The sequence below is a fragment of the Epinephelus moara genome, chromosome 4 (assembly GCF_006386435.1).
Source record: "Epinephelus moara isolate mb chromosome 4, YSFRI_EMoa_1.0, whole genome shotgun sequence".
Classification (NCBI taxonomy): domain Eukaryota; kingdom Metazoa; phylum Chordata; class Actinopteri; order Perciformes; family Serranidae; genus Epinephelus; species Epinephelus moara.
Genome location: NC_065509.1, coordinates 34,918,577 through 34,944,390, shown reverse-complemented (window position 1 = coordinate 34,944,390; position 25,814 = coordinate 34,918,577). Strand labels below are relative to the sequence as shown.

The 25,814-nt window shown below is 40.5% G+C and overlaps 1 protein-coding gene across 1 annotated transcript; it reads left to right on the top strand.

Annotated features, from left to right (window-relative positions):
- The first annotated feature begins 24 nt into the window (after window positions 1-24).
- gpm6aa (glycoprotein M6Aa) lies at window positions 25-25,264 on the top strand. Its single transcript, XM_050042659.1, has 7 exons — window positions 25-374; window positions 16,202-16,394; window positions 16,708-16,864; window positions 19,294-19,447; window positions 20,268-20,344; window positions 21,531-21,596; window positions 23,203-25,264. The coding sequence occupies exons 1-7, from the start codon at window positions 338-340 to the stop codon at window positions 23,353-23,355; spliced, it is 837 nt and encodes a 278-aa protein (XP_049898616.1). The 5' UTR covers window positions 25-337; the 3' UTR covers window positions 23,356-25,264.
- The last annotated feature ends 550 nt before the right edge of the window (window positions 25,265-25,814 follow it).

The following is a 25,814-nucleotide window of genomic DNA, read 5'->3' as shown; positions in this document are numbered from 1 at the left end:
CCCCCCCTCTACTCCTCTCCTCCTCCTCCTCCTCCACCACGGACCAAGGAGGTTTTCAGCACTTGCCACGGCAGCTCACGATGGACAGCACCACAAAGACTCAGTGATCCCTCACATCGCCCAGACGCTTGACAGAAACCACAGCTGACAGGCAATCTCAGCAGTCACTAGGGGCATCTAGAGAAAGTGGAAAAGTGAGACAGAGAGAGAGAAAGAAAGAAAAGAAAGCGCAACTGCTTGGTGGACTACCCCTTAAAAATAACTAAGGTTTTGAATCTGCCCAAACAGGCATTTTCTTTTACATATCTCTTGTTGCTCTAAAAAGAGAATCTGCACAATGGAAGAAGACATGGATGAGGGACAGACCCAGAAAGGTAAGAAAGTGTTTCTTTGCATGTTTGGGGGAGATTTCCTTAAGTAAATCTGACATGGGTGTTTTGTCAGCGTGCCAGCGGTGCCTCTGCAGAGACAATTGCACAAATGTTAGCCTTTCCCTTCATGAATAGGAGAGCAGCTGTTTGAGGTAATTCCTTTGTCCATTGAGTGTCAGCACTCCACTGAGGAGTGCACGTCTATATGTGCTGTTTGGGTAGTCAGAGGGGTGTGAACCGCCTCTGCGAGGGATGGACCCTCTTTGTTTGCTTGATAAGGCTTTCATGCCTGTCGTGATGGCTGAGAGGGGAAACACGGAGAGTGAAGAAACAAACCCAAGCTTCTACACTCATTAATCCGTCAGCTTTGAGGTTCTGTCTTTTGTGTCCAAATACCCAGACGTTGTAAGTTGCAGCAGTGTTTTGAGACATTCAGTGTGGATTTGATGCAGGAGCAGGGGTTTTCTTTCCTTCGTTTAAGAGGGGCAGTGTTTGCTTTGTGCAAAGTGGAATTGCTATTTATACTTCACACACACCCCCTCCACCACCACCACCTTTTCTCTGCATGAATGATTCAGTGTATAGTTGGAAGCCACAAAAGCAAGACAGAGAGGGGATATTTTTGTTTACAAGTGGACTGCAACATTTTGAATAAAGATGTTGCTTCTAAAGCTACCTTAAAGTGAAACATGGGCAGACAGGATGCTGTTGTCATGCACTGTGGAACACACCTTTGTCTCTGCCTCCCTTGTCTCACCCCCTCTCAGATTTACTTCATGTGACAAGCATGGCTTCATATGTTTGTGTTTCTCTTCCCCCTCCCGCCTCTCCTCCCCGCAACCTAGTGCTCCTCACAGGCACACACATGAGCTGAAACAGTTGCCATGGTAGTGGCCAAGTGTAGTCATTATCTATTCTCTCTTCACCCACTCCTGCTGATGACATTTCAGTAACACAGGAATAGTTCACTGTGTCTGAGAGTGTGGGAGGAAGAGACACAGAAAGAGGTACAGAGGAAGAGTGACAGAAATTGAGTGGAAGAAGATCAAGTCAAGGGAAGAGAGACTGTGAAAGTGCAAGAAAGAGAAAGTGAGAGGTTTTGAAGACTATAACAAGCATCTACAACAGAGAGAGAATAACGCCTGACTACATGTAATGCACATCCAGTAGCTATGGAGAGACTCTGTTTGGCTCCCTGTTGATTAAAGGGCTTGGCAAGACTGCTGCAAGATCATTAATGAGGGTGCTGTTTCCATGACAATTTGTAATGTTTGGCATATGCACCGCCAACCTTACAGATTTTGATCAGATACTTGTTGGTCGCCATTACTAGGTGTGTACTCGGGCATTGCTGTTCAGAAAGCAAAATCTGTCAGCCTTGGCCACTAACACAAATGCTCACCCAACTGAAAGATGCAGCCATGCAAGCTGTGCATGCATTTCTCTATGCCATGTCCATTCATTTGGGCCAGGTTTGTAAAGAGTTAGTGCACACTCATATACTGTAAGCCCTGTTAGCCTACATTTGGCTCCGAATATTCAATATATTCTAAAATGTTCAAATGGAGGGCTATAGATTTATTTTTGTTTTTAAGTGCAGTCAGAGTTGATCAGCATGAGCCATTTCACAGATGCAGAAGAAAAACGAAAAAAAAAAGTTATTTATTTATTTTGGACAGGTGACGTAATTGTTTTTCGGTCACTTGATAAACTTTCATGGTTAGAGTGGCTTTGAGTTTAAACTCAAGCAGCAGGGAAAAGAGGTTCAGGCTAAAATGCTAGATACATTAAGAAAAAAAATCCACCTATCCTGTGCAGGGTTTTTATGGCTGATGTTTGGTGTGAATAATGCTGCAAACATTCCCTCTATTCAAACAATTTGTTGAAAAGTAAATGACCAACCTGTTACCTCAAAAGCCAACATTTAATCTGGTCCAGCCACCTGACAAATGTATGCAGCCACATACAGCCCTATGGCCACCAGGTGACATGCCACCATGAATCACTGCTCAGATGTCACTACAAACACAAGGAAAATTTTGATTTCTTTCTTTAAGCATCTGACTCGAAAGACTTGCTTCCAACTTTTTTAGCATAACTTAGATGTGACCACAACAGACCAGAGGTGTAGACTCAAGTCACAGGAGTTGGACTCGAGTCACAAATTTAATCACTCAGACTCAACTTGACAAAATCAAAAAAGAACTGCGACTACACTTTGACTTTAACACCAAAGACCCGTGACTTCACTTGAACTTGAGTTTTCTTGACAACTTGATACTTTCCCCCAAAATCAGAGTTTAAAAAAAAAAAAAAAAAAATGATAAGGCTATTCATTCCCAGCAAGTCGACTATTAATTCCTGAGATAAACTTAGTTACAAACTTAACCTAGATAAAATTCATTGGACATTTGAAGTTGAACAAAGAACGGTAAATCAAGCCTAATATTGACATAGTTATCGAGCTAATGCTGAGCTAAAAGGGAACCCTAATTTCTGTAAATTTAATCCTGGTATTACATTATGACTTGTTTTAGACTTGAAACTCAAAGTTTAGGACTTGGGATTTGACAAAGGACAAGCCTGTCTTGACTTGGGATTTGAGTGCAAAGACCTAAGACTTACTTGTGACTTGCAAAACAGTGACTTGGTCCCACCTATGTAACAGACTGCAGGTTAGCCACAACGTTTTTAAGCACTTGTAGATTAACGTAGTGTAGATAGAGTTTGCTAACAGAAACATCTTGAGAGTGAAATTGCACCAATTCAAAGTTGTGTTTAAGCCCTCTAAAAGCTGAGGCCTTACTACAAGTACAGTAGATGACAAGGTGAGATACAGATTCCACTTTCTAACTAGTTATGCTTCACAGGTTAATCCACAGTTCCCTAAATAAGTTATTTAACTCCACTTTACAGTCTAATGTGTAGGATTTGGTGGCATCTAGTGGTAAGATTTCAGATTGCAACCAACTGAAACTTATCCTGTGTGACAAGTAGGAGACCTACAGTGGGGCGAAAACGCAAATGGTCCTATTCTGTGGAAAAGGAACAGCTCTGTATGAACATATAAACAGCTAGTTCTGAGGTAATGAAAAGACAACAATTCTTAGTTACAGGTGCTTATTCACTTATGAAAAACAGAGTTATAGATATTATGCACCCCCCGTAAATCCTACACACTGGACCTAAACAGGAGTACTAACACAAAAAAAAGTACTTTGGTACAAGTAGTTGCCAAATCGATCTCACAAGATTTTACTGGCTTTGAAAGGTTGTGTATACTTTCCCTGTGGCTGAAAAATGAGTGCTATCAGGAGATTTAAAGACAGCTCCCCATTTATTACAAGGCTATAAAACAATCACAGAACAACATTACAGGAGATTTATTGGCTGCTAAAGCGTGGTAGAATTTAAGATAGATATGTTAGAACAAGGTAGCAGGGCTCACTGGTCACCTAACCATGTGGGACTTGACAACTGTCAGCTCCTTTTCTGGTTACAGAAGACAACAGATGATTGAAATGATTGCTCTGATGAAGCGTGATGAACAATAAAGCCGCCCTGTCAGGTTTTGTTCCTTGTCACTTTGATTCCATGCCTATCATTCTGTGAATATCTGTAACTGTTTGTGAGAGTCACTGCTCATTTTCAGCAGAGGTGTAAGCTGCAATCAGAATCTGAGGCTCTACATTTACACATTATAACACACAGGCTAATAAATAGGCGAAGAAAGAAAGAATGAAACAAATAATATACTGTCATGGCATGAAAAAGTCAGACTGGCTTGTGTTGCTGTGATGCTGGCCCAGAGCAAGCTAGAGTCCATCAATTAGGAGGCTGGGCAGAAACACTGAACATTGAAGAAACAAACATTGCCCACAGCAAAAGGTCTCTAAAACACAAGCACTACAACAATATTTCTGTTCAGCCATGACAATTTTAAAAGCTTATGAATGTCACGCAAGATTGTTTACCCATGAGAGGACACTCTGCATTGACATTTATAGGGGCTTTTATTGCCAACCGTATACTGTATTTACTATCTATTAAAAATTGATGTCACTCTTAAAAGACAATTGAACATTTTAATGATAAAAATCCAATTGATTTAACCCGAATAAACTGCAAATAGTTACTTCCACCATGGAAAAGGTGTAGGTGTCAATGAGTGCGCTCGCAGCACGCTAATGCCCTTCTGTCTTCCTCTTCTGAGGCTGCAAATCTCAGATTATGAGTCAGATGCACCAGGTGGGCCCTGCTCACTTCAGCTGCTAGCCAAATGTAGCAGTGCACACCATGTGCCACAGGGGCCCATCAGCGATGGGGAGCAAACCAACGCCCTACAGTTGAAAAAGCAGCTCCCGCTAATGTGAACACAGACCTGAAACGACTGAAGTTTTGCAGAGAAGTTGTGCAAATGAGCGTGGATAATTCTTTTTAAGAATTAACCAAAAAATATTCTGGGGACAGTTCACACTGGTGTTGTTAATTGTCGCTGGGCGGAAAAACTGAGAAAGCCACACCTGTTAGCATTTCCTTAGCCAAGAATCTACTCTGCGAGACGCCACTTGTCCTTCTGTTTGATCAGTTTGATCAGGATACTAACTTGGCAAGATGGAACTTGATGAGAATCTCATTGATATTTTTTGTACTGTCAATCTACATAAAACTCAACAGAATTTGTCAGATAACATGACATGAAGACAGCAGATACAAAGCACAACAATAAGGCTGAAGTTTTGCTGTATAATTTCATGGTTTGCTGAGTTACATGCACTTAAAATTAAAAGCTCCCATGATAAATATCAAGTTTGTACTGAAGTTAAGGCCTGGTGTATTCACAAGTAGGGTCAGACACTAAGAACTGGCCCCCAAATTTCAATTACAAAAGAATGATTAAGCAATACCTGCGTATCGTTTCCCAAACAACTACATAATACCGCTCTTCATGACTACATGACGCGGCACAAAGTGATACATTTTGGTTTGGTTTTGTTAGAGAGTTAAGAGTTGCAAACACATAAAGCTGTGCGCCAGGGACCGCAGGTTTTCTTTCTGCTCTGATCACCAACACCTGTTTGCTGTCAGTGCAGGCACATCTCTCTCTCCCTCAACCACACACTCGCGACACACACATGCACTGAGCTATACACTCATAACACCAGTTTTTATTCTCAACCCATTAAGATTTTTAAAGCACTGGCCCAATCGGGCAACTGGCTGATTGTACTTACTGACCCAACATGTTGGATTTATTTAAAACAGCAACCACATATAACAGTGTTAAATTGGTGTACAAGTTCCATAAACTGTATGAAGTGAAATGTGAATATAAATTGTGTCAAAGTTTTTATGAACAAGTTTTGATAGGTGATATTTGGTGAAATAATTACGTGACCTGTTTTGACCCCGCCCCTCAAAGAATCAGAATTGATAATCATTAAGAGCTAGAATTGATAAGCAAAGTCGTTAATATCCAAATGATACCCAACCCTATTCACAAGAGGCTGCTTTACATAAATGTGGATAGATCATGGATATATGAAGAGAACTGGATACAGCGTTGGAGGCGGGGTCCCATTAATTCCAATGAAAGCTGCTCAATGGCACATGACGCCAAAAAAGATTGACTTCCAAGGTATACAATTACCTAGATCGTCTCTATCATTGGGCTCATAGTGCAGGTACACTACAGACTTGGCGGCTGAGAGGTTAACCTCTGATTTAACCCTCCACTGACTTGAGGGGGATAAAATTATTTAACTGTGTGGCTTGTCTAGACTTTTGAAATGTTAGAAGATCCATTGGATCAAATCCTGATTGTAAAATGAGTCATTTCACGGTGATTGTGTCTGATTTACAGATGTCTCTTTTTAATGTAAGTCTAAGGAGAAAAGGCTTTTTGGGAATGACGGCATCACATGATGGACCTGGAAGTTGTAGATACAGTTTGGCTACTATTGGCTTCAAAGTCTGGTACACTTCCATGGGGCCTGAGTTTGGTCAGTATACATGACCACAATTATTTACTCATCACCATAGTGTGTTTACATGGCATACAATTGTTTGTTTGTTTTACGATATCATTTATTTGTAATACATTCATGACTATATTCCTTCATTGCTAAGTAGTTGCTCTCCTGTCATCCAGTGGGGTTATTCATCTCGCCTTACAGCTTCTATACCACTCTGACATAATAACTTCACCTCAGAGCACAGTATCAGTGCTCAGTGAGTTTGGGCTATGCTGCAGTACATAAAGTTTCTCCTCCTCTGTCTCTCCCTCCCTCTCTCGCTCATTGTTCTGTATCTTAACCTGCCCCGACCCAGAAGAAGTCATGGGAGTTCCACCAATTGTTCTGAAATTTGTTGAAGCTATTACTGGAGAACTTTTGAGGGTTTTCTCATTGTTCAGGCAGGAATGACTCACAAGTGTAGATTTTGAGATACATGGTAGCAGGTGTTCAAAACATAATTTTGACACCACTCCTAATGAGCCTCACTGGGTTCTTGCAATGATAGTATCCTAAAATCATAATATGAGTGCAGCTACAACATGATAGTGAGTTTATATTGTGTTATTTTAATTCTACAATATACATAGTTATTTATACTGTATGTTAAGTGTGTTTCATGCTGGTTAAGCCAATAAAAGGTTTTCGTTATTGTTTGGGCTTATTTCAAAGATACAATGACATTTAAAATATAATTAAAGTTTGTACACTTCGATCAAGCTGAAATATTTAGGTAACTCAAAGTAGAGTGCATTTTTAAATATAAAATTAAATGCAACTGTACAGATTGATGTCACATTCATTTACACACTGCAGACAGGCTTTCATTATGTTCTATTGTTTGAAGGCTGTGACTTAAATCCCTGCACCCCTTGGTGCCTGCTGCCTATAATGTTGATGATCAAGACATTTAAGCTGATTTCACCCATCTGCACACCTAAAACGTACAAAGTGAAAGTAAAAGAACAACCCTTGTCTCTTCCCCTGAGTTTCTGACATTTGCTCCTCAGTTCCTGGAGTGAACTCAGCACAGACAAAAGACCCGTCCCTGCTCGGCAGTCACGCAGTCATGTTCAGCCTCTTCCATCTCTCAGTGAAAAAGAAAGAGAGGAAATCAGTGGTTGGGCTTTTGGACTTGGCCTGTAACGTCCCTTTTTTGCCCAGAGGGGTTATCTGCGTAATGTGTCTCAGTCACTATTGTCCCACTGAATTTGTTGACATACAGTAAGTGGGTCATGGCTCTGAAGTACCCGGTCTATTCTCAGATTTTGCGCTGCGGTTGACATGGCAACCATACTGGTTGATTAAACATGCGCAGAGGAGATGGGGGCGTGCGGGAGCTGAAAAAAAAAACCTGCTCGCTTCAGGGGAAGGGGGGCTGCGCATTAAATATAGGAAAGCAACGAGACATGTATTCACCCATTACTCTCAGACTGACACAGACACACCATCCCCCCTCTGAGATCTCTCTCTCCAGGACCGGGCTCACTGCCACCCCACCCCCATACAAAACTCCTCTGGTAACAAGGAACTAATAACTGCTAGTTGAATGCGCAAAACTGGAGTCTGATTAGATGTCTTGCAGTGTGAGCGAAGTCGACATGCGCCAGACATAGAATTAGATTTTCATTTTCTTTCCCGTCACCCCCTTTATGCATTTTCCTTCATTTCCTCCTCTAACACAGCATCTTATTAATTTTCTCTGTGGCTTTAACTGCATAAAAAGTGAGGCCTGTATTCTTTAAAAAGAAAAGATCAATGCACCAACAAAGACACAAAATCATTACAGGCCGGTATCATTTATAAAACAGAAGTTATTTAGAATCAACCTAATATTACTTTGGTGTGGAACCAGCATTTTTGCGATTTAATTGTCTAGCAATATTTCAGTCAAACTAGCAAAGTAAAAAAAAAATGTCTAAAGGATAAGACAGCCATAAATATATAGTGGGATGACAAGGGGACAGTTTGCAGCTTTGTTTAATACCAGTGCATCTTACTGTAACCTTAAAAGAGAGCTTTCTCATATAAAAAAGCTGCGGCTGACTTCAACATGAACTCGAATCTGCCAGTTTGGAAACCCAGAGTTTGACAGTTTATTCCAGTGCAAACATATTTTCTCTGCGATCCTGGGAGGGCAGGTGTTTACAGCCCATGGTGTAAACATTGCCTGTCAGTTTCACTTTCTCTCTCCGTCTCTCTCATCTCGATCGTTGATGAGGGGTTGATTGAGGCTTCAACAAATTACTGATAGGCCAAAAAGTCTGGCGTCAATTTAAGTTTAAAGTTTAGAGGGTTATTTTCTGAAACAGACACACACAGACACACATATCTTAGCTGAACTCGCTGGATCATGCTGCTGCTACTAAGAGTATGGAATAATAGGCATGCGTATTGTACATGTTTGAAAAGCAACTCAGGAGAAAAGACAGAATGAGTCTCCACCACTGAACATGAATAATGGCTGAAGAGAGTGCAATTAGGCACTATAGAATTAAGCCTACATGCAGAGAAATTATGCTGTCAGCTTGATGGAAGGATCAGTGAGTAAAATGAAAATGGAATATTGGAATTATTTGAGGTAAATCTAAGAGATCTTTGGTGGCTCTTGAACATTTTATAGATACACTATGCAGAATTTACCTTCAAAAACAGTGTATAGACTGATATAGAAGTAATCACTCTCAATCATCATTTATGACCCACTAGAAGTATGTGGCAGTGTATTTTTCTGCAGAAACTCTGCCCTGTGTCTTTATTTTCTAAGAATGTTCACGGGTGTGTTTCCCACTGATTTGAGGATCAGGTGGGGCTTGATAAAAAAAACAGCAGCAAACAGGTGCCAGACAGTGTGCAGCAGGCATCATCATAGACACAGCGCCAAGAAAAACGCAAATACTGTGAGATGAAGTGCAAAACTCAAGTGAATCTGGGGTTGGCTTTTACTTTCACTTTCGCTGAAGTGTTCACAACAATCCCGCAAAGTATACCTTTAACTATGCTTGTGTCAAAGACATGTAAACAGATCCTGTAACAGATTACAGATGAAAATGTAAGGTAAAAAAGAAACCCATAAACAAGTTACTCAGTATATTGACTGCTTCAATCACTATGCACAAGACCTGCTGTGAGTTGGTAATTAAAAAAAAAAATAAAATTATAATACAAATCTAAGCACGTGGCAACTGATGGACTTTAGTGTAAAGAGGATAAAAAGTATTGCAAAACATATTGCAATAGTATGATTATCAATATGAATGAGTGTCATCAAGTCATTAAAAAGGGCAGCATACCCCTCATTAATTAACCCCAACTGTGTCCCGGATGTCAGAGTCACGTTTCTTTGCAGGACGTCATTTCACTCTAAGTGTTATTTAAGGATATAACCTCATCCCTCATGTGAATGTTGACTGGGTCAGTAAGAGTGTCTGAGTGTTTGTGTGTGTGTGTCCCTTTTGCCTGTCGGATATGACACTGACAGATGGAGGAGAAGTAGGAGGTGGGAGGGGCCTTGGGAGGGGGTCATCCTTTCTCTTTGTATTAGGGAGATGCCTTCTGTTGATTGGACCTCAGTGTTTGGGGTCATGTAGGCTTCACTTTTTTTTTTTTTTGGAAACAGGGGCTTTTTTGTGTGGAGGATAAAATATCTAAAACCCAGCCGTCTCCTGAAATCCTGTCTCTTTGTTCAGAATTCATTAGACTAATCCTCGTGTTGCCAGATTTCCAATTTTGGCAAGTGTTGTTTATTTGATTAACACTCAGAGGAAAGAATGTCCTTAGTTGTTCCATCTCTTGTTGAGACACAAAGGGAGCTAAAAGCAATTAAATCTGAGTGTTACTTCAAAATAATTGTCTATTTTTAAGAGTCATCAACCTTCACTTCTGTCAGGAGAGCCTCCAGACTATAATAATGTAAATATGCATTTTGCCTGTTCTGCTATGAAAGCAATACCTTGCCAAAATACTGTAATAGCTCCATATTGTCCTGTTTGACCAATACCAAGTCAACAGCCCACATAAGATTCTTCATTCGCCATTTAAATAAGCTTAGCCAAAGTCAATTAGTCCAGACTTGACATGCTGTTGGTCCGCACTTCAAAAGACAAGCGCTACTACACCTGTGAGCATGATCAATTCAAATACTTGCGGCTTCTCATCAAGCAGGGGATCTTTTATTTTCATCGCAGGTAATGGGCTAAGCAGAAAGCATGAATAATGAATGTGAGAGGCTTGTGCTCTGCTGCACTGTGCCGCTTCTAAATTATGGATCAAGCAGCCAGTAGCTCTCAGAGTCAGTTCGCACCACCACTTGCCATTTTTCACCAGCTCTATGTGCAGTCAGTAAAGATCAATGAAGAGTTACAGAGAGGAAATGAGTGGATGTGCTGGTATGAGAGGAGGGTTTTTTTGCCTAATGCAGTGTAGCAGCCAGTCAAACACTGTGTCATAAAAACAGCCATAAAGCAATCATAGCGTGGTCCAGTCATAGCTTCAAACACTTTTTTGGAAAACGTGCGAGAATGCAAAACTAAAAGCAGTCTTAACTGAATGTTACATTAACACCCACTCTAGTCTCCATATGTTTTCCTTTTAGATCATGAAGCAATATAAACTATTCAGTTTTAATTTTAACCTGCATTTGCCATGGTCATTTTAATTTACCCTTTCCTAATACACCTGTCTTTACTGGATCCGAGGAGTTTCTGTCCACAAAATTAAAAGCAGTCAATCAATACAACATCACTCTTGTTACATCCACTCACTAATGCTCCCATCCTACTCTGCAACTCCATCTTCAACCGTTTCCATGGAAACAACACTTCCTTTCAGTCAAGTTGAAAGACGACTTATTTTGTTGTAGCTCGCAGTCTATTAGAATGCCAACCAGCCAACAGGTCTGTTAATTGTGTCTGTAATAAGCAGTAATGACACCTGACTATTGATGTGAGTGCCGCTGTTGTAAATCGGGGAAAAGTTAAATGTATTTAAAATTAAGAGCAGCAAGACGCCAGCTACGGTTTGTTTAATCCGTCTGCAGATATGTAAATAATGCAGAAGTAATAAACCTTGATTGAGGCCATGACATAAATCATTTATATTACTGCTCATCTCCCTTCGTGTAGAGCACAGGCCCCAAACAGCTACAGTACAGCGCCAAATTTAACCAGCATGTCTCAAAGGTGGGTGAAAGTAAACATGAGTGTTCTCTAAAAATGTTTGCTCACCATGCAAGGCTGTAGTAACTGCTTCTACTCCAGCTGATTTCTGTAAGACTTTTTTTAAATAGTGTAAATAGGGTCATTTTGTCTACTCAAATTAGATTCAGTGTAGAAAGGTTTCTTTTTTCAGACAATGAGTTTTTAAGGAGATGTAGTTTACCTTGACATATTTCGACTGTCACTGCAGTCTTCTTCAGAAGCGTCATCTGCTAATAAAGAACACCGGGCGGCGGGGGGCGTGACCAGCCTGGCAATCCGATTTGCCAGGCTGGTCACACCTCCGGGATACTACCAGCTAATAAAGACACGTCATGACGCACGTCAGATGACGCTTCTGAAGAAGACTGCAGTGACAGTCGAAACATGTCAAGGTAAACTACATCTCCTTAAAAACTCATTGTCTGAAAAAAGAAACCTTTCTACACTTTTTTTAAATCTTGAGCTTGAACTTTTATCTTACTTCAGCGAAAAAATAAAGAAATACAGAAAGTAATTGGACAGTATTACAGTAAATAGTGCTGTTTTAGAGAGTTTGAAGTTGGTGGTGGTTTTGCTCACATGTAACATACTTGTATGATATGACACATATGACATCAAAAATAACACTGCAAATCTACAGTGTTTAATCATCCTAATAGTGCACTTGTCTGTTTTGCTCAGTGTTTATATGACTAGACAGTTTGATCTTTTACACTCACTTAAACAGGCACACTGACCCAGAGCATGGAGGGTAAATGGGACTGCTCACTCTCATCTTGCATCAATAAATCCTGTCACTGCCTGCTCCCTGAAACGATAAGGTAACTCGAGATAAGAGTCTGAGGGGAGGGGTGGTGACAGAATCACTTTCACTCCTAGACACACTGAAGAAATGGCTATTGGTACTGTAGCGTGTATTTATGGCTACAGTCATTTAATGCAACATGTTTACTTTCTTATTTCCATGCATAAGTGGCCAAATATAGTTGATCTGATACCTTTTAATGCAGGCATACTTTTAACTGTAGCTTCAACGGACCAGAATGCAATGCATAAGAGAGATAGTGCATTTTGAATAAAGACAATAATAGACACTCATTACCCACTGCTGCATGATGACACTTGCACACAATTTACATAAATCAACCTGTGATTAAAATCAACAAATTTACACTGTTTATGGGAGCTGTCCAAGGCAAGCTGAGGGCACTTTAGGACATCAAACTTAATGACAAAATAAATATGCAATGAATTGTCTGAAACTAATTATCTTAACGGGGGAATCAGGGTCAAAAATAGCACCCACCACACACCAAATGCAGGTAAATTATTGGCAGTGGAAGGTAAAATCCAAACAGCAACCTCCAGAACTGAAAATGAAGCCGATGCAGAAGTGCCAAAAGCTGCAGTTTCTTGAGTGTCCACTTGGGGCTGGCTCCAGAAGCAAGTCAAACCCCACAGACTCCCACTTTAAAATGCCCAACTTTACAGCAGAAATAAACATGTTTACAGCCTGGTACAAAAACGGATTTGGTCTCTTTAGCAAATATCAACATTTGTGACAACTGTATGGGGAGTGAATGTTTATATAACTCATCCATTTACATTTCATTGCGGGTTAAAGCTACACATATTTAAAGGGCGTCGCCACTTGAGTGTCAGGCTGTCTGCCAGGCTTCACCACACTCTAAGTCAGATCCACCCCTCACTCCTCCACAGCTACGACCTCTCATCCAAACATGGTCACTTCTGGCTTCAAATGCCCAACTTGAGGCTTCGATAAGGGAGTCCACAAACCAATGAGTGACGCTATGGTAGCTACATCCATTATTTTATACAAACTATTGTGAAATCGCCAGCCAATCCACAACTTTGGCAGAGAGGAAAAACGCCCTACAGAAGGTTAGCATAGCAGTGGACAAAGCTACATATTTGAAAGTCACTCACAACTGCTACTGGGTTTGACTGACAGTCGAAGTTCACCAAATTCTAACCAGTAACCATCAATAAAAAGTCGCACTGTTCCTGTATCATCTTCATGAGTTTTCTCACGTCAATCCTGTGTGAAGAAAGAGCTCAGTGCATAGCAAGTGTGTGGTCAAGCGAGATGATCAAGTGACAGTGGATGAGCTGATAGCTCCCCTGTGCTTCCGACCACAGACGACAATTTAAAAGCAGCAGCGTGTAATATATCTTGCCATGCTAAATATTCTCTGTATGACCTGAAATGTGCTGATAGTATATTTTTGCACATGGCCAGGCGCATGCATGTACAGAACCCTTCCATGCCTGGTGTAATTCAAACACTGGAATTTATCATGCATGTAATATTCAATATGTACATACTGCATGTCAAACACTGAATGACATCATTCTTCAAGTTAAATGATGTTTGAATGATTAAATGTTATGAGTGCAAACACTGAAAAATAAAATTCCAGAGTGGCAGACGAAGAAAAAAATCCTTGCCTGCCACGTTAGCAGGTAGGGAATAAAGTTAATTTGGATTCCTATTTTCCGTTTTAACCACCAAAACTACACTATCAACTGGACTTTAACTGTAGATTAAAAGTTGTTTCACCACTCATCCAAGAGGCGGGACCAGTTTTACTGGCAGACAGGCAGCCCCAGCCATTTAAACCTACCGCAGGTTGACAGAGTCACATGAATTGAGGTGTGAATTGGTGTGAAAGCGCCTGGGAGTGGATGTCAGATGGCACTGTCAGTACCTGATAGTCTAAAAGGCACCAAAGGTGAGGCGTCTCCTGAATTTCATGTCCCTTGCCAGCTAATGTGATGGAGAAATACCAAGGCAGTGATGACACCGGATTGTTGTAAACAGCTAACAGGTGCTGTCACAGCAACCCTGCCCTGTTCCTCTAGATGAAAACCTACAGAAAACCCGTCTCACCAGACAAGTACCTCCTGTTTAACAATGCACTCTGTCATAAATTGGGCATGTTCCCATCTAAGTGAACATGCACAAACAGAGACTAGAAACAGGGAGCCGAAGCACAAATAATCTAAATCGTGATTATTTCAGCTGAGGTCTTTATATGTATGTAGCTGACCTGGGTGGATTTTAATTGCAAAAAGCTGCAGATGCTATTAGGAAACACCACATATATTCTCAGCAAACCTTTCCTGGACAAAAGAGGTTCAAAATAAAGGAGAATAGACTTTCTACAGTCTAACACTGGATTACATCAGCAAGGATGCAGAAAATCTAGGCAAGCCTGGGCGAGGGTCGGAGCTGCACCAAGCGTCTGAGTGCTCGGCACAGCCCAGCAGGCGGACCAGCTACTTGGTATTCTGCTCAGGTTTGGATCAGAGTCAGGAGCAGAGAGTTGGGGAGGAGGACAAGGAGGAAGAGGAGGAGGGATATTTGCTCAGGCTCCTGCTTTGTAACACAGGTGAAGACAGCGAGATAACCACAAAAGAGACACTGCTAAAAACATCCTTGATGAATGATCCTGGAATCTCTTCATCATCTCTACAACTGAGAATGAAAACTGACTGAGCTGTCATGGAGTCTCTTTTCTGAGGCGAGTGTGGCCGTGTGAATGCAGATGAATTGAATCACGGGCCGCGATAGTGATGTAACTGATCAAGAGGAATTTTCCTTTTCCATGAACACAGAATTACATTTGTGCATTTCACATGTGTGTATTGATTTGGACTTCAGACAGTTATGCATATTTACAGAGCTGCTCTCCATTGTGGTACAGCTTTAAATGAAGAGTTACAAATCGATTCAGAGGGGGCTGGGCTCTGTGGATACTGTGTCAGTGTGGTTAATATACTGCAATGCACTGCAAGACCCTATGAAGTCTGGTTTTGTTCTGTGCTTCCACAGGAAATAAACTCCACTTCTGCTATTGTTACTCTGAGAAATGGCAGACTCAGTACCTAAAAACACACTAATACACAAGCACAGCGGGGAGAGCCTCATAAATCTAAGCAATTCATACAGACACACTCGCATGCACAAGTATTTACAGACTCAGCTTCTCTGTGAGCAATCTGTGCGACAGAAGATTGAAGTTGGAGCCGAGCAGCGATTACTCACCTTAAGGGCCCCAGGGGACAGGAAGCCGGGCAAAGAAGAATGGGGTTAAAGGTCAGGATCACTATGTAAAGCTCAGGCTGAGTTTTTAGTGCTGAATGAAATGTCAGCATCCTCTGTAGGGCTGGGTAACTGCCAGAACGAATATGCTGCACAAAACAAGAATACGGGGAAAATGTGAGGCCGGATCGCTGCATAGATAAAGTGAAAGTGGCTGTTAAATATCTCCATTTTGTGGCTTTAAATGCTAGAGTCTGTAGTCCAGCTGTGTCACGTTATTGTATTTTGTTCATGCACGCATGCAGGGCTGCCCCCCAACTGTGGTTTGAATGTTTGAGGTTCTCAAAACTTAAAAAGCAGGACAGTGTGTTCACCCATCGGCAAAGTTAAGCTGAATTATTCAAAATTTAGCAAAAGAGTAAGAACCCTGTCTTACTTTGTGTCACAGTGCACCTCGCAGAAATTTCCACCCATCCTGGATTTTCTGTGACAAGTCCTTTTCTGTCTTTGTTGACTAATAGTTGATTACTTTTAATCTCTTTGTGTCTTTAGGATGCCTTGAATGCTGCATCAAATGCCTGGGCGGGATCCCATACCCATCTCTTATAGCCACCATCTTGCTGTACGCGGGCGTGGCTCTGTTCTGCGGCTGCGGACATGAGGCCCTGTCTGGCACCGTCACCATCCTCCAGAACTACTTTGAGGTGGTGCGGAGCCCTGTGGATGCACTGGACGTCTTCACCATGTGAGTGATTAAATGGTTACTTAATGTTGAAGGAACATTATTGACCCTAAAGAATTGGCAATGTGTATAGCCACAAGGGAAAAATTAATATGTGCTCTTTTACGCATCCTGCATGTTCCACACTGCATTTAATTAATCAGATTTTTGCTTTAGAACAATACAGCATCTATATTATCTATGTCACTAAAGCAAAAGGAGAGAATAAATCTCACTGTCTTGTGTCAATTTCACCTAAAGACTTGTTATTTTAGAGAACAAAGTGTAACATTGTGTTGTCATGGATGTTTTCAGTGGTTCTCTATTCGTTCTCCAGGATTGACATTATCAAGTATGTGATCTACGGCATCGCTTCAGCCTTCTTCGTCTATGGCATCCTGCTGATGGTGGAGGGCTTCTTCACCAGTGGAGCCATTAAAGACCTGTATGGAGACTTCAAGATCACCACCTGTGGACGCTGCGTCAGCGCTTGGGTAGGACTCACATTCTAGTGCATATAAAAAGTCAAATTTAGCTTATATTTTAGTTGCTCCACTTTAAGGAATCACTTGGTAATCAAACAGTGTAAATATCAGGGAGTATCCTCGAAGGCTGAGTCAGCTTCTATGAGTCTTTTTTCAATCATATTGGCAATCACTGCTTATGCTATGCATCCAGCTCTTGGTGTTAACAAATAACTTTATCCCAACATGGTCAGATGATTTCAACAGAAAGTACAGCAACATGCATCAGATTTTTTATACCCGCTACAGTCATCTTTAATGGGTTACGTCAAATGTTAATTCAATATCATGGATTATTACTTCAGCTAATTACAAGTCATTTTTGTATGTTGAACATGTAGGAATTGAGAAAGCATGACAAATCAGTAGAAGCGTACAAAGACTCAATTATCTGTCTCTTTAACTCTGTTTGGACGGGATTAGTTTAACGTGGAGACGTGGAGTAAAGTAATTATTACCAGGGATTTTAGTCCCGTCCGAACACGCCATGTCTGTAATCATTACAGATGTCAGTAAAAATTACGGCGACTTTTACCTTCTGTTAAACGGTCCAGAGAAAACACCTTGGGTAATATTAATCCTGTGAGAACGCGATCATCTGTAAAAATGTATGTAAATATTTTGTCACATCCTGTTTACAACCATTTTTCCGCGTTTACAACTAGTTTTCCACGTTTTTTTTTTTCAATGATGGAGGCGCTTGAAGAAGCATTCGGTGTTGTCGGCAGTCGTGATAGTGGACATTCTTCTAATGATCGCATAGCCCTATGTGGGAGACCAATCAAAAAGGTCGAGAAGAAAGCACTTTTCAGAGCCACGAGACTTCTGGTTTTGTTAGGTAGGCCTAATATAAATCCATATTGCTAACTGTTGTGTACACACAATCCTGATCATGGGCAATATTTCATATTGGGCTAATCATTCATTATTATCCTTCAGCTGATGCTTACAGGAAGCAACGTAGCACGCACATGCCGACAGGGAGGTGACGCCAGGACGCACTACTACTCTGGTAGAATCTGGTAGAATAGTTCTTTTAACTGTTCTAAAAGCAAAATTATCTGTCTACATCTTCAGACAGAAGGCAAAAAGCGGGCATGGTCTTTACCAAAAGTCCTTATAAATTGGGCAAATGCTGTATTTTCTAACATAACTTTCATGGGTAATGCATTTATTGTGCCTTCAAAGCATCAAAATTAGTTAATACTGGCATATAATTATTTATAAATCATATGTCCACATCCTCATACTGTAGCCTACTTCTACTTGATGCTGCATTTGCATTCATTTATATTCTGACTGAGTTATGGAGAAAAATGAACAGAGACTACAGATAAAAATTACAGGTTTTACGCTTCATTTTTAAGTATAGGCTGCAGGGCTTTGAAAGAAATCCAACTGCCACACCAAGGTTTTGTTTTCAGCTATTCCTGAGTTTCCCTGAGTGATAGCCGAGAACTATGAGGTGCGCCATGGGTCAACTCAGGTGCGGCGTCCAGTAGGGTTCGAGAAAGCTTACAGACAATATCACAAGTTTGGGCGGGCAGGTCATAAAGTGACAAAGCAGCGTTCCAAGTTATTGGTAATTTACAGGAACATTGCAGCATAGTGCGCCTGCCACCTTTATTTTTTTTTCCCCAAATAATAATGAGCAACTTCAGGTATAACTAATATCTGTTTCCACCACATTATCTGTTCTTCCTCAAATAATGTATTCAGTCACTTCCCTTAAAATCTGGCAGCCACAGATACAGTAATGCCTCTGTGCACTAATAGATTTCTCAATCTCCATGCAGCTGTGTAGATTCTCTCAAGAAATAAATTCCTAATAGCGTAAGTGTCACATCTGAAGTGCTCTGAAATACATTAAAAACATTTATCAAAATTATTTTATCACAGCCTTCTGCCGTAACAATAAAAAATTAGGAACACTCTCACACGAAGCATATCAGAGGGCCTGCAGCAATCCTAACAAGATTATCTCTGGGATATAATTGTTTAGCAAATCTGAAGCTCCACAGGGAGGCAAAGGAAATGAGCTGTGCTGTGGTATTTGTGGTCACTGGGGTCATTAAGTTTGTATGTAATAACTTTGTGCCCATGGAAATCTCCAAACCAAAATAAGAGTGGTTGCTAGAAATGATTAAGCGGTGGCTTGGGAGCACCTTAAGGGTCACGCAGTCACACTGGACAATTTGTATTCCTCAAGACCCAGATGTCCTTCCATAATGCCCTCTAACATAACCCAAAATCATTCTAGTAGTGTTTCAGGATGCAGAAAACATCACTGACATAATTTAACTTGAAAATAGAGAAAGTCAGTCTTACATAAATCACATTACAACTGCTAATGGACACAGTATCTAAATGTGATCTGTGTTCCTCTGTTGCTGTTGCAGTTCATCATGCTGACATACATCTTCATGCTGGCTTGGCTCGGAGTGACTGCTTTCACCTCCCTCCCCGTCTTTATTTATTTCAACATCTGGAATATTTGCCAAAATGCTACCGTACTGGAGGGGGCCACACTCTGCCTGGACCCACGCCAGTATGGTAAGAATTAATATTCTGTGTCCTCGCTGCCAAACACTTCTCTCTTCTATGCTGTACTGTCTCAGTTGCTTCTGTTCTCTTGGCTTCATGGTAAGGTTGCTCTTTCCTGACTCATCAAGCAATCTATAAAGTTTATTGAACAAGCATAGTAGTATAAAAAAAATTGTTTCTTTATATTCTGTGAGCATAAGGCAGCTATTAAAGTTATGGATATGTGATGGTGAGTAGAATTATACTTTGGAAAATAACAGAACACATTTACTGCACAGGAATCTAAATATCTGGGATAACTGTCACACCTAATTTATTTTATTAAATATTTCTGCATATAAGGAAATTAATCACATTAAATAAGCCACTTCTGAGATAAAATACGTGACCCAGTTTGCAGGTGATGTTATCTTCTTTTCTTTTTTCTTTTTTACATATACAATATATTAGACCCACTTCTACTCCTCAAATTACTGTCCTGAAAAACTTTAATGATCAGTAATAACGTTATGTTAAGCTGGGATAAAGGTCCATCATATAAGTAGCTTATATGGCTGCCTCATTATTTTTAATTAGTGCCACATCTTTCAATCCATTAGCCACCAGCGGCCACGAATACCGCCTCTGTGTCAACAATCATTTCAGCTGCCACCATCATATTAGAGGCCTACGCTTTGCTCGTGTGTGACGTTGTGTGTATCAAGTCTTAAGTCTTAAATTGTACATATGAATACTTTTTGCACTCTGTCGTTGTGTGTTTTTTGTCTACATTTTGTAGCACACAAGTTTCCAGAACATGCTTTATTCATTTTTTACTTATGTATTTCAGGTATTGTGCCAATTGCTGAGGCCAAAACAGTGTGTGCTGGATCAGAGAAATTCTACAAGATGTGTGAATCCAACGAGGTAAGGTGAAAGCAATATCCAAGTATCAAGCTATGTTACTAATTACTATGAATTACACATAATTTTGCTCATAAATTCACGATAAATATGTTTTAATCATATATAAATGAGATACATGATTATGAAAAGTTTGCCAGTTTGAATGCCAATAAAGGGACAGTTGGAAGTGTCATCGAAAAGATCTCAGGCCGCTCACTACGAGCCAAAAGATAAACCAAACACATATATCACTTAAACCACAAACTACTGCCTAGGTTCCCTTGAGCAGGGCACACTTCTCAGCTGCTATGGTTGAGCTGCTCAGATGCAGATAGTAACAAACATTAGATGACCAGAGGGCTGTAAATAAGGTTTCCCTGACAGCCTATAGTGTGAATGAACATACTGTGGTTACTCACAGTAACACATGCATTACTCATGTAAATAAAAGTCTGAGTAACACCATAGACTGTATGTAAAGATGGAGGACAAGACAGCTTCTCAAAAGTGAAGCCAAAACATCTTTATCGCCCCCTGATGGCTGGCTGCAGTATAAGTTAAATTAAAGTTTCCCAAAGACGGCTTTTGTCATTTTTGGTCGTTCTTATAATGCTGATGTTTAAGTGTTCATTTTGCTGATAAGTTTGGCTTTAATTTGTTACCTAATGCTATAAAAAAAGGTGGTGTGATGTCATGATTGATAACTGTGAATGTCAATCAGTGTGCTTGCAATCAATGGCGCTGCTCATGAATGGGTCTGACGGGTGTATACATGGGCGGGAACTCAATAACAGATCTCCACGCACTGTTAGCCACTGCACAGACTGTGGTATCAAATGATGTCACCAGCACAAGATGGCAGCACCCATATCCAGGATATTTTGGCTTCATTTTTGTACAGTGGGAGGAAGAGGAAATGTGTTTTCATCATATACAGTCACTTAGTAACACCATGTCAAATGAATCTACACTGACTGTAAAAACCAACAACGGCTAATCGTGAATATTGCTCAGACTCTAAAGCCACCTGACACCACAACACTCTACATCTGACTGAAACGTTTCACAAATACAAAATGATAAAGTAGTTCATCATCATGTGGGTTTATGGATGTAAAAAAGTGCATTTTCAAGCAGGATTTTGATCGGTGGAGACGTCCACCACACCTTGAAGAGTAAAATGTGCTGTAATTTGTTTTTACTACAGCTGGATATGACGTTCCACCTGTTCATCTGTGCCCTCGCTGGAGCAGGAGCTGCTGTTATTGCCATGGTGAGACACAAATAAAACTTCTCTCTTAAGGGATGGAAAATAAATAAATAACTCTAAACATGACTTAAAATCTTTCAAATGGACCACAATACAGAAAAAAACATTTATGTGTTTTTAAATGCAGATGCGTAAGATGGGACTTATTCTGGAGGGTTTTTTTTTTTCTTTTTAACTAATGCAGCATCTTACATTCTTCATGAAGGGACAGATTTTGCTTTGGCGTCGGCAAATAATTTCTGCAATGGTAGGAGATCATCAGTTTTTAAGTTAAACATAATAGTGGGAGACACTGTGGAAACAGCTGTGCTTTGTTGGGGCTGGTTTCTAGCTATCCTGTGTTGAGTGTTTGCCTGTGAGAGGATGGCTATAGATGGGAGAGAAGGCATTTTGGCGCAGTGAAAAAGACAGGGTTTGTCTCCCTCCCTCTTTCGGAGGCGCCAGGCATGTCATGCCGTTGTCATGGAAACAGGGAGAAGAAAGGCTCTGAGATTGTTGCAAACATCACTCAGTAATTTGTGAGGAGCCATTTTCTGAGAAACACTGTTTGCTATTTGCTATACAGGGATGATGCTGCAAATTGTGGATGGGCTCTTTCCCCTCTTACACTCTGATGGCGGCGAAAAATCATCACAGCAGATACAACTGATGCATCCCCCATAATGAGCTTTCCTCAAAACAGCTTCAAAGCCAAAAACACAATTAGTGCAATAAAAGAAAAATCATCAAAATTAGTCACTTAATGAGTCTTTCTGCATATCAGAAACAACGAGCAGAGCAGCTATGAAACTGTCATTCCTTGTGGAAAGACAAGCTGTGTTACAACCTCAGTCATTAAAGCACAATACATTCATTATAGTCTCAGCTGCCATGGTAACGCGGGTCCAAGAAAACATTTATCATTATGCTGCCACCTGCTGGATTAATGGAAATGTCCTCCTTAATGTAAAGGGCCAGTCTCCCCAAATATGCTTTACAAGTCTATTCATTGCATTGTCAGGAGTGTCAAACTGATTTGAGTTCATGAGTGGGCCAGACCAGTATAAATTCTTCAGGGATTTTTGCATTTAATCAATAGGACTGTTGTTTTAGCACGAAAGGAGGAAAAAGAGGGGGGACAATGTGCAGCACAGGGCTGCAGGCCAGAATCGAACCCGCAGCTGCCGCAGCAATGACGAAGCCCCAATGTTCAATATCTTTAAATATGGCCACAGTAAGTATTCACTGTATGCTGGTCAGGGTGGAAAAGCCTCTGAAGCAGTATTTCAAGTGAAGAAGTTACTCACTATTTAACTTGCTCCTAACACCTGACACCTGGCACCTCATAACCTTCACCAGTGCATCAACAGTAGGTGTGCAGAGTCTTCAGCAGGCCGACTTGTAGGGCTGCACGATAAGGAGAAAAAAATATCATATTGCGATTATTTTTGAGAGACACTGCGATTTTGATACAAGTCCTGATTTTAGTTGGAATGGTAGTTTTCGCAATGTGATTATCTGATGGGGTCTGTACCAAACTAGCACGCTCCTTACGTCTGGATAATTTTCCACATCTCACTTTCCACTTTTCCACGCTCCTTACATCTTTATAATTTTCCACATCTCACAGATCCACTACTTGATGGTGCTTTCTGCCAACTGGGCCTACGTGAAAGATGCCTGCCGGATGCAGAAGTACGAGGACATCAAGTCAAAGGAGGAGCAGGAACTTCACGACATCCACTCCACTCGCTCCAAGGAGCGTCTCAACGCCTACACATAAAGACCAGCGTGAGGCCTGGCCCTGCCACTCCGGCCTCTCTCCCTCTCTCTCTCTTCTGTCTTTCTATCTGTCTCTCTACCATCCCCTCCCGAGGGGGGGCGGATGGCGCCTAGGGCCCTCGCCACTGCTGATGTCACTGGTGCGTCATATGACAATGTGGTCTGGGGAGGGGGGGACGTCACACAAACCTCCTCAGTCACAAACAGCATTTCAGATGAAAAAAAAAGCCCCTTTACCTCTCTCATGGATGGTGTTATGATTCTCATTATGGCAGTTATATTATTCTTGATACAAGTCGTTTAGTGCTGACAGTAGTTCTAGTGTAGTCGGTAGAATCAGAAGTAGCAGTAGTATTTCAGTTTTGTTTTGTTTTCTTTGAATAATTTGCGTATAGTTGTTTTATTTTTCTTATTTTTTTATTTGATGCGATGTGTCATTTTGCTCTCGTGCATAATTTATTTTTGCTGATTTCTGAGGGGGTCAACAGGGGCTTAAAAAGGGTTTTCAAGCACATTTCTCATGTCGTGTGTCTGGAGATTTCATGTTCAAAAACTATGTACTGTATGTGAACGGGTGGTTAGTTTTGAAAATATTTTAAATCTCACACAATGCAACCATGACGCATTAGAAGCCTTTGTCATACCAGTATTCCCAGGGATTAAAACCACTTTCACATGAAAGTAATTCAATCTGTTTTTCTATTTGAAGTTATAAGAAGCAAGACGACACACTAATAAATACCAAATCATTAGAGTTAATCAAATATTTGCTAGATGTGCCAAGCCTGTTAAACAGGAAACAATGACTTTGATGGATATCAAAGATGAGTCAATTAAAGATAAATCGTGGTTATTTTATGATCATCTTGCCAATTACATGTATTTTAGGACTGTGAATGATTCCATTGTTTTTGAATCATGAGCCACAAAAAGCACATGCAAACATGCTTTCATAACCCCTTTTTTAATTTCTTAAAAGTGAAACTTTATAAATACTAAACTCCTGTTTTTTGCAGAACTCTGCACTGTATATACTGATATATCAAAGCATACCTATATGTTAAGCACTGACATTTAAGGACAGTTCATGTGAGAATAAGAAGAGGTCACCATGGGTCGATCCACTCTGCATCTTATCTGTCCTGACCGAAAAGAAACCCTGACAGTTGTTGGTGTAATGGCACTCCTTGGTGAATTATCAGATGTGAGAAAAGTGTGTGTCACAGTAATTTTGTTCATGACAGTAACTGTATTGCTTACACATCCTGATGCCATACCACTTTAAAAGGTGGCCTGTCAGCTCATTGCCTGGCAAAATTTGTTTTTTGTCAGTGTTCCTAAAAGCTAGTTTCATGCACTTATTTGACCATTTCTGTGCTCTCTCTAGATGTAAGCGCATTGGTGTTCAACTCAAAGTTGGATAACTGTACTGTTAGTAAAGACTGTGAATTTAGATGTTTTTCGTGGCATGGACATGCATTAATATAGTCTTATTGACTCAAAAGTTACTTTATTTCACTTCTTTATTTTTACACTGTTGACTGTCTTGCTGGATCAACCCTTTGTTTATATGTGCAGTAACTAAACCTCCCACGCTTACCGCGTTATGCTACTGATATTAGAGACTGTAGTCTTTGAGTTGTGTCTATTTAGTTTGTGATGAGCTCTCAACCATGTCTTAAAACTAATACTTGTACCAACATTGCTTATTCTGTAATGATCTGAAAAGATGCTTTCAGCTTTCTCCTCGTATTAGTCTTTTGTACTTTCACTACGAATGCTTAGTAGCAGGCTTTAAATTGAATATGTTTTGTACATTCATGTGCCAACAGCTTGAAGTGGCTTATTTGACCTGTATGATCAAATTTGCTTGCATTAATAAAATTCACTTGTGTACTTGTTAATAAATACTTTGTGTGTCTTGTGTCCATTTTGTTCTGATGTTCAGATTAAAATCATTTTGTTGTCATGCTGGTAGTAATACAGGATCTGTAATAGCCACCACATGGGGTAATATAATCACTGTGTATGTTTACATGCACACTAATATTTCAATTATGACAATATTGCAAATTCAGTACAGGTCATGTAAACAGTGTAGGCATTATTACGAATGAAGCATTTTCTGATGAAGATGTGGGATATGTTGATATTATTCAGGTTTTATTAGCATACTTTGGGTATGTATACAGCACGTACACAGGCATCTTGTCTGTTTATAGTCCGCTCTGTGTGTTGTCATGGATACACTGTGCCCAAAACAACTCACCAACAGTTTGTAAGGCTGGGGTAGAGATGCATGCCCAAAAGAAAAGCTTTTTGGATATGCGCAAATATTGTTACACTGACATTTTCAAGAAGGTGGTTGAAGCCATTAAAGATGGAGGCTGCATTTGCACGACTGAACAAGTCCGCCACGGGTAGGAAACTTTGAAAAAATCCCAGCGCAAGCAACAGCCG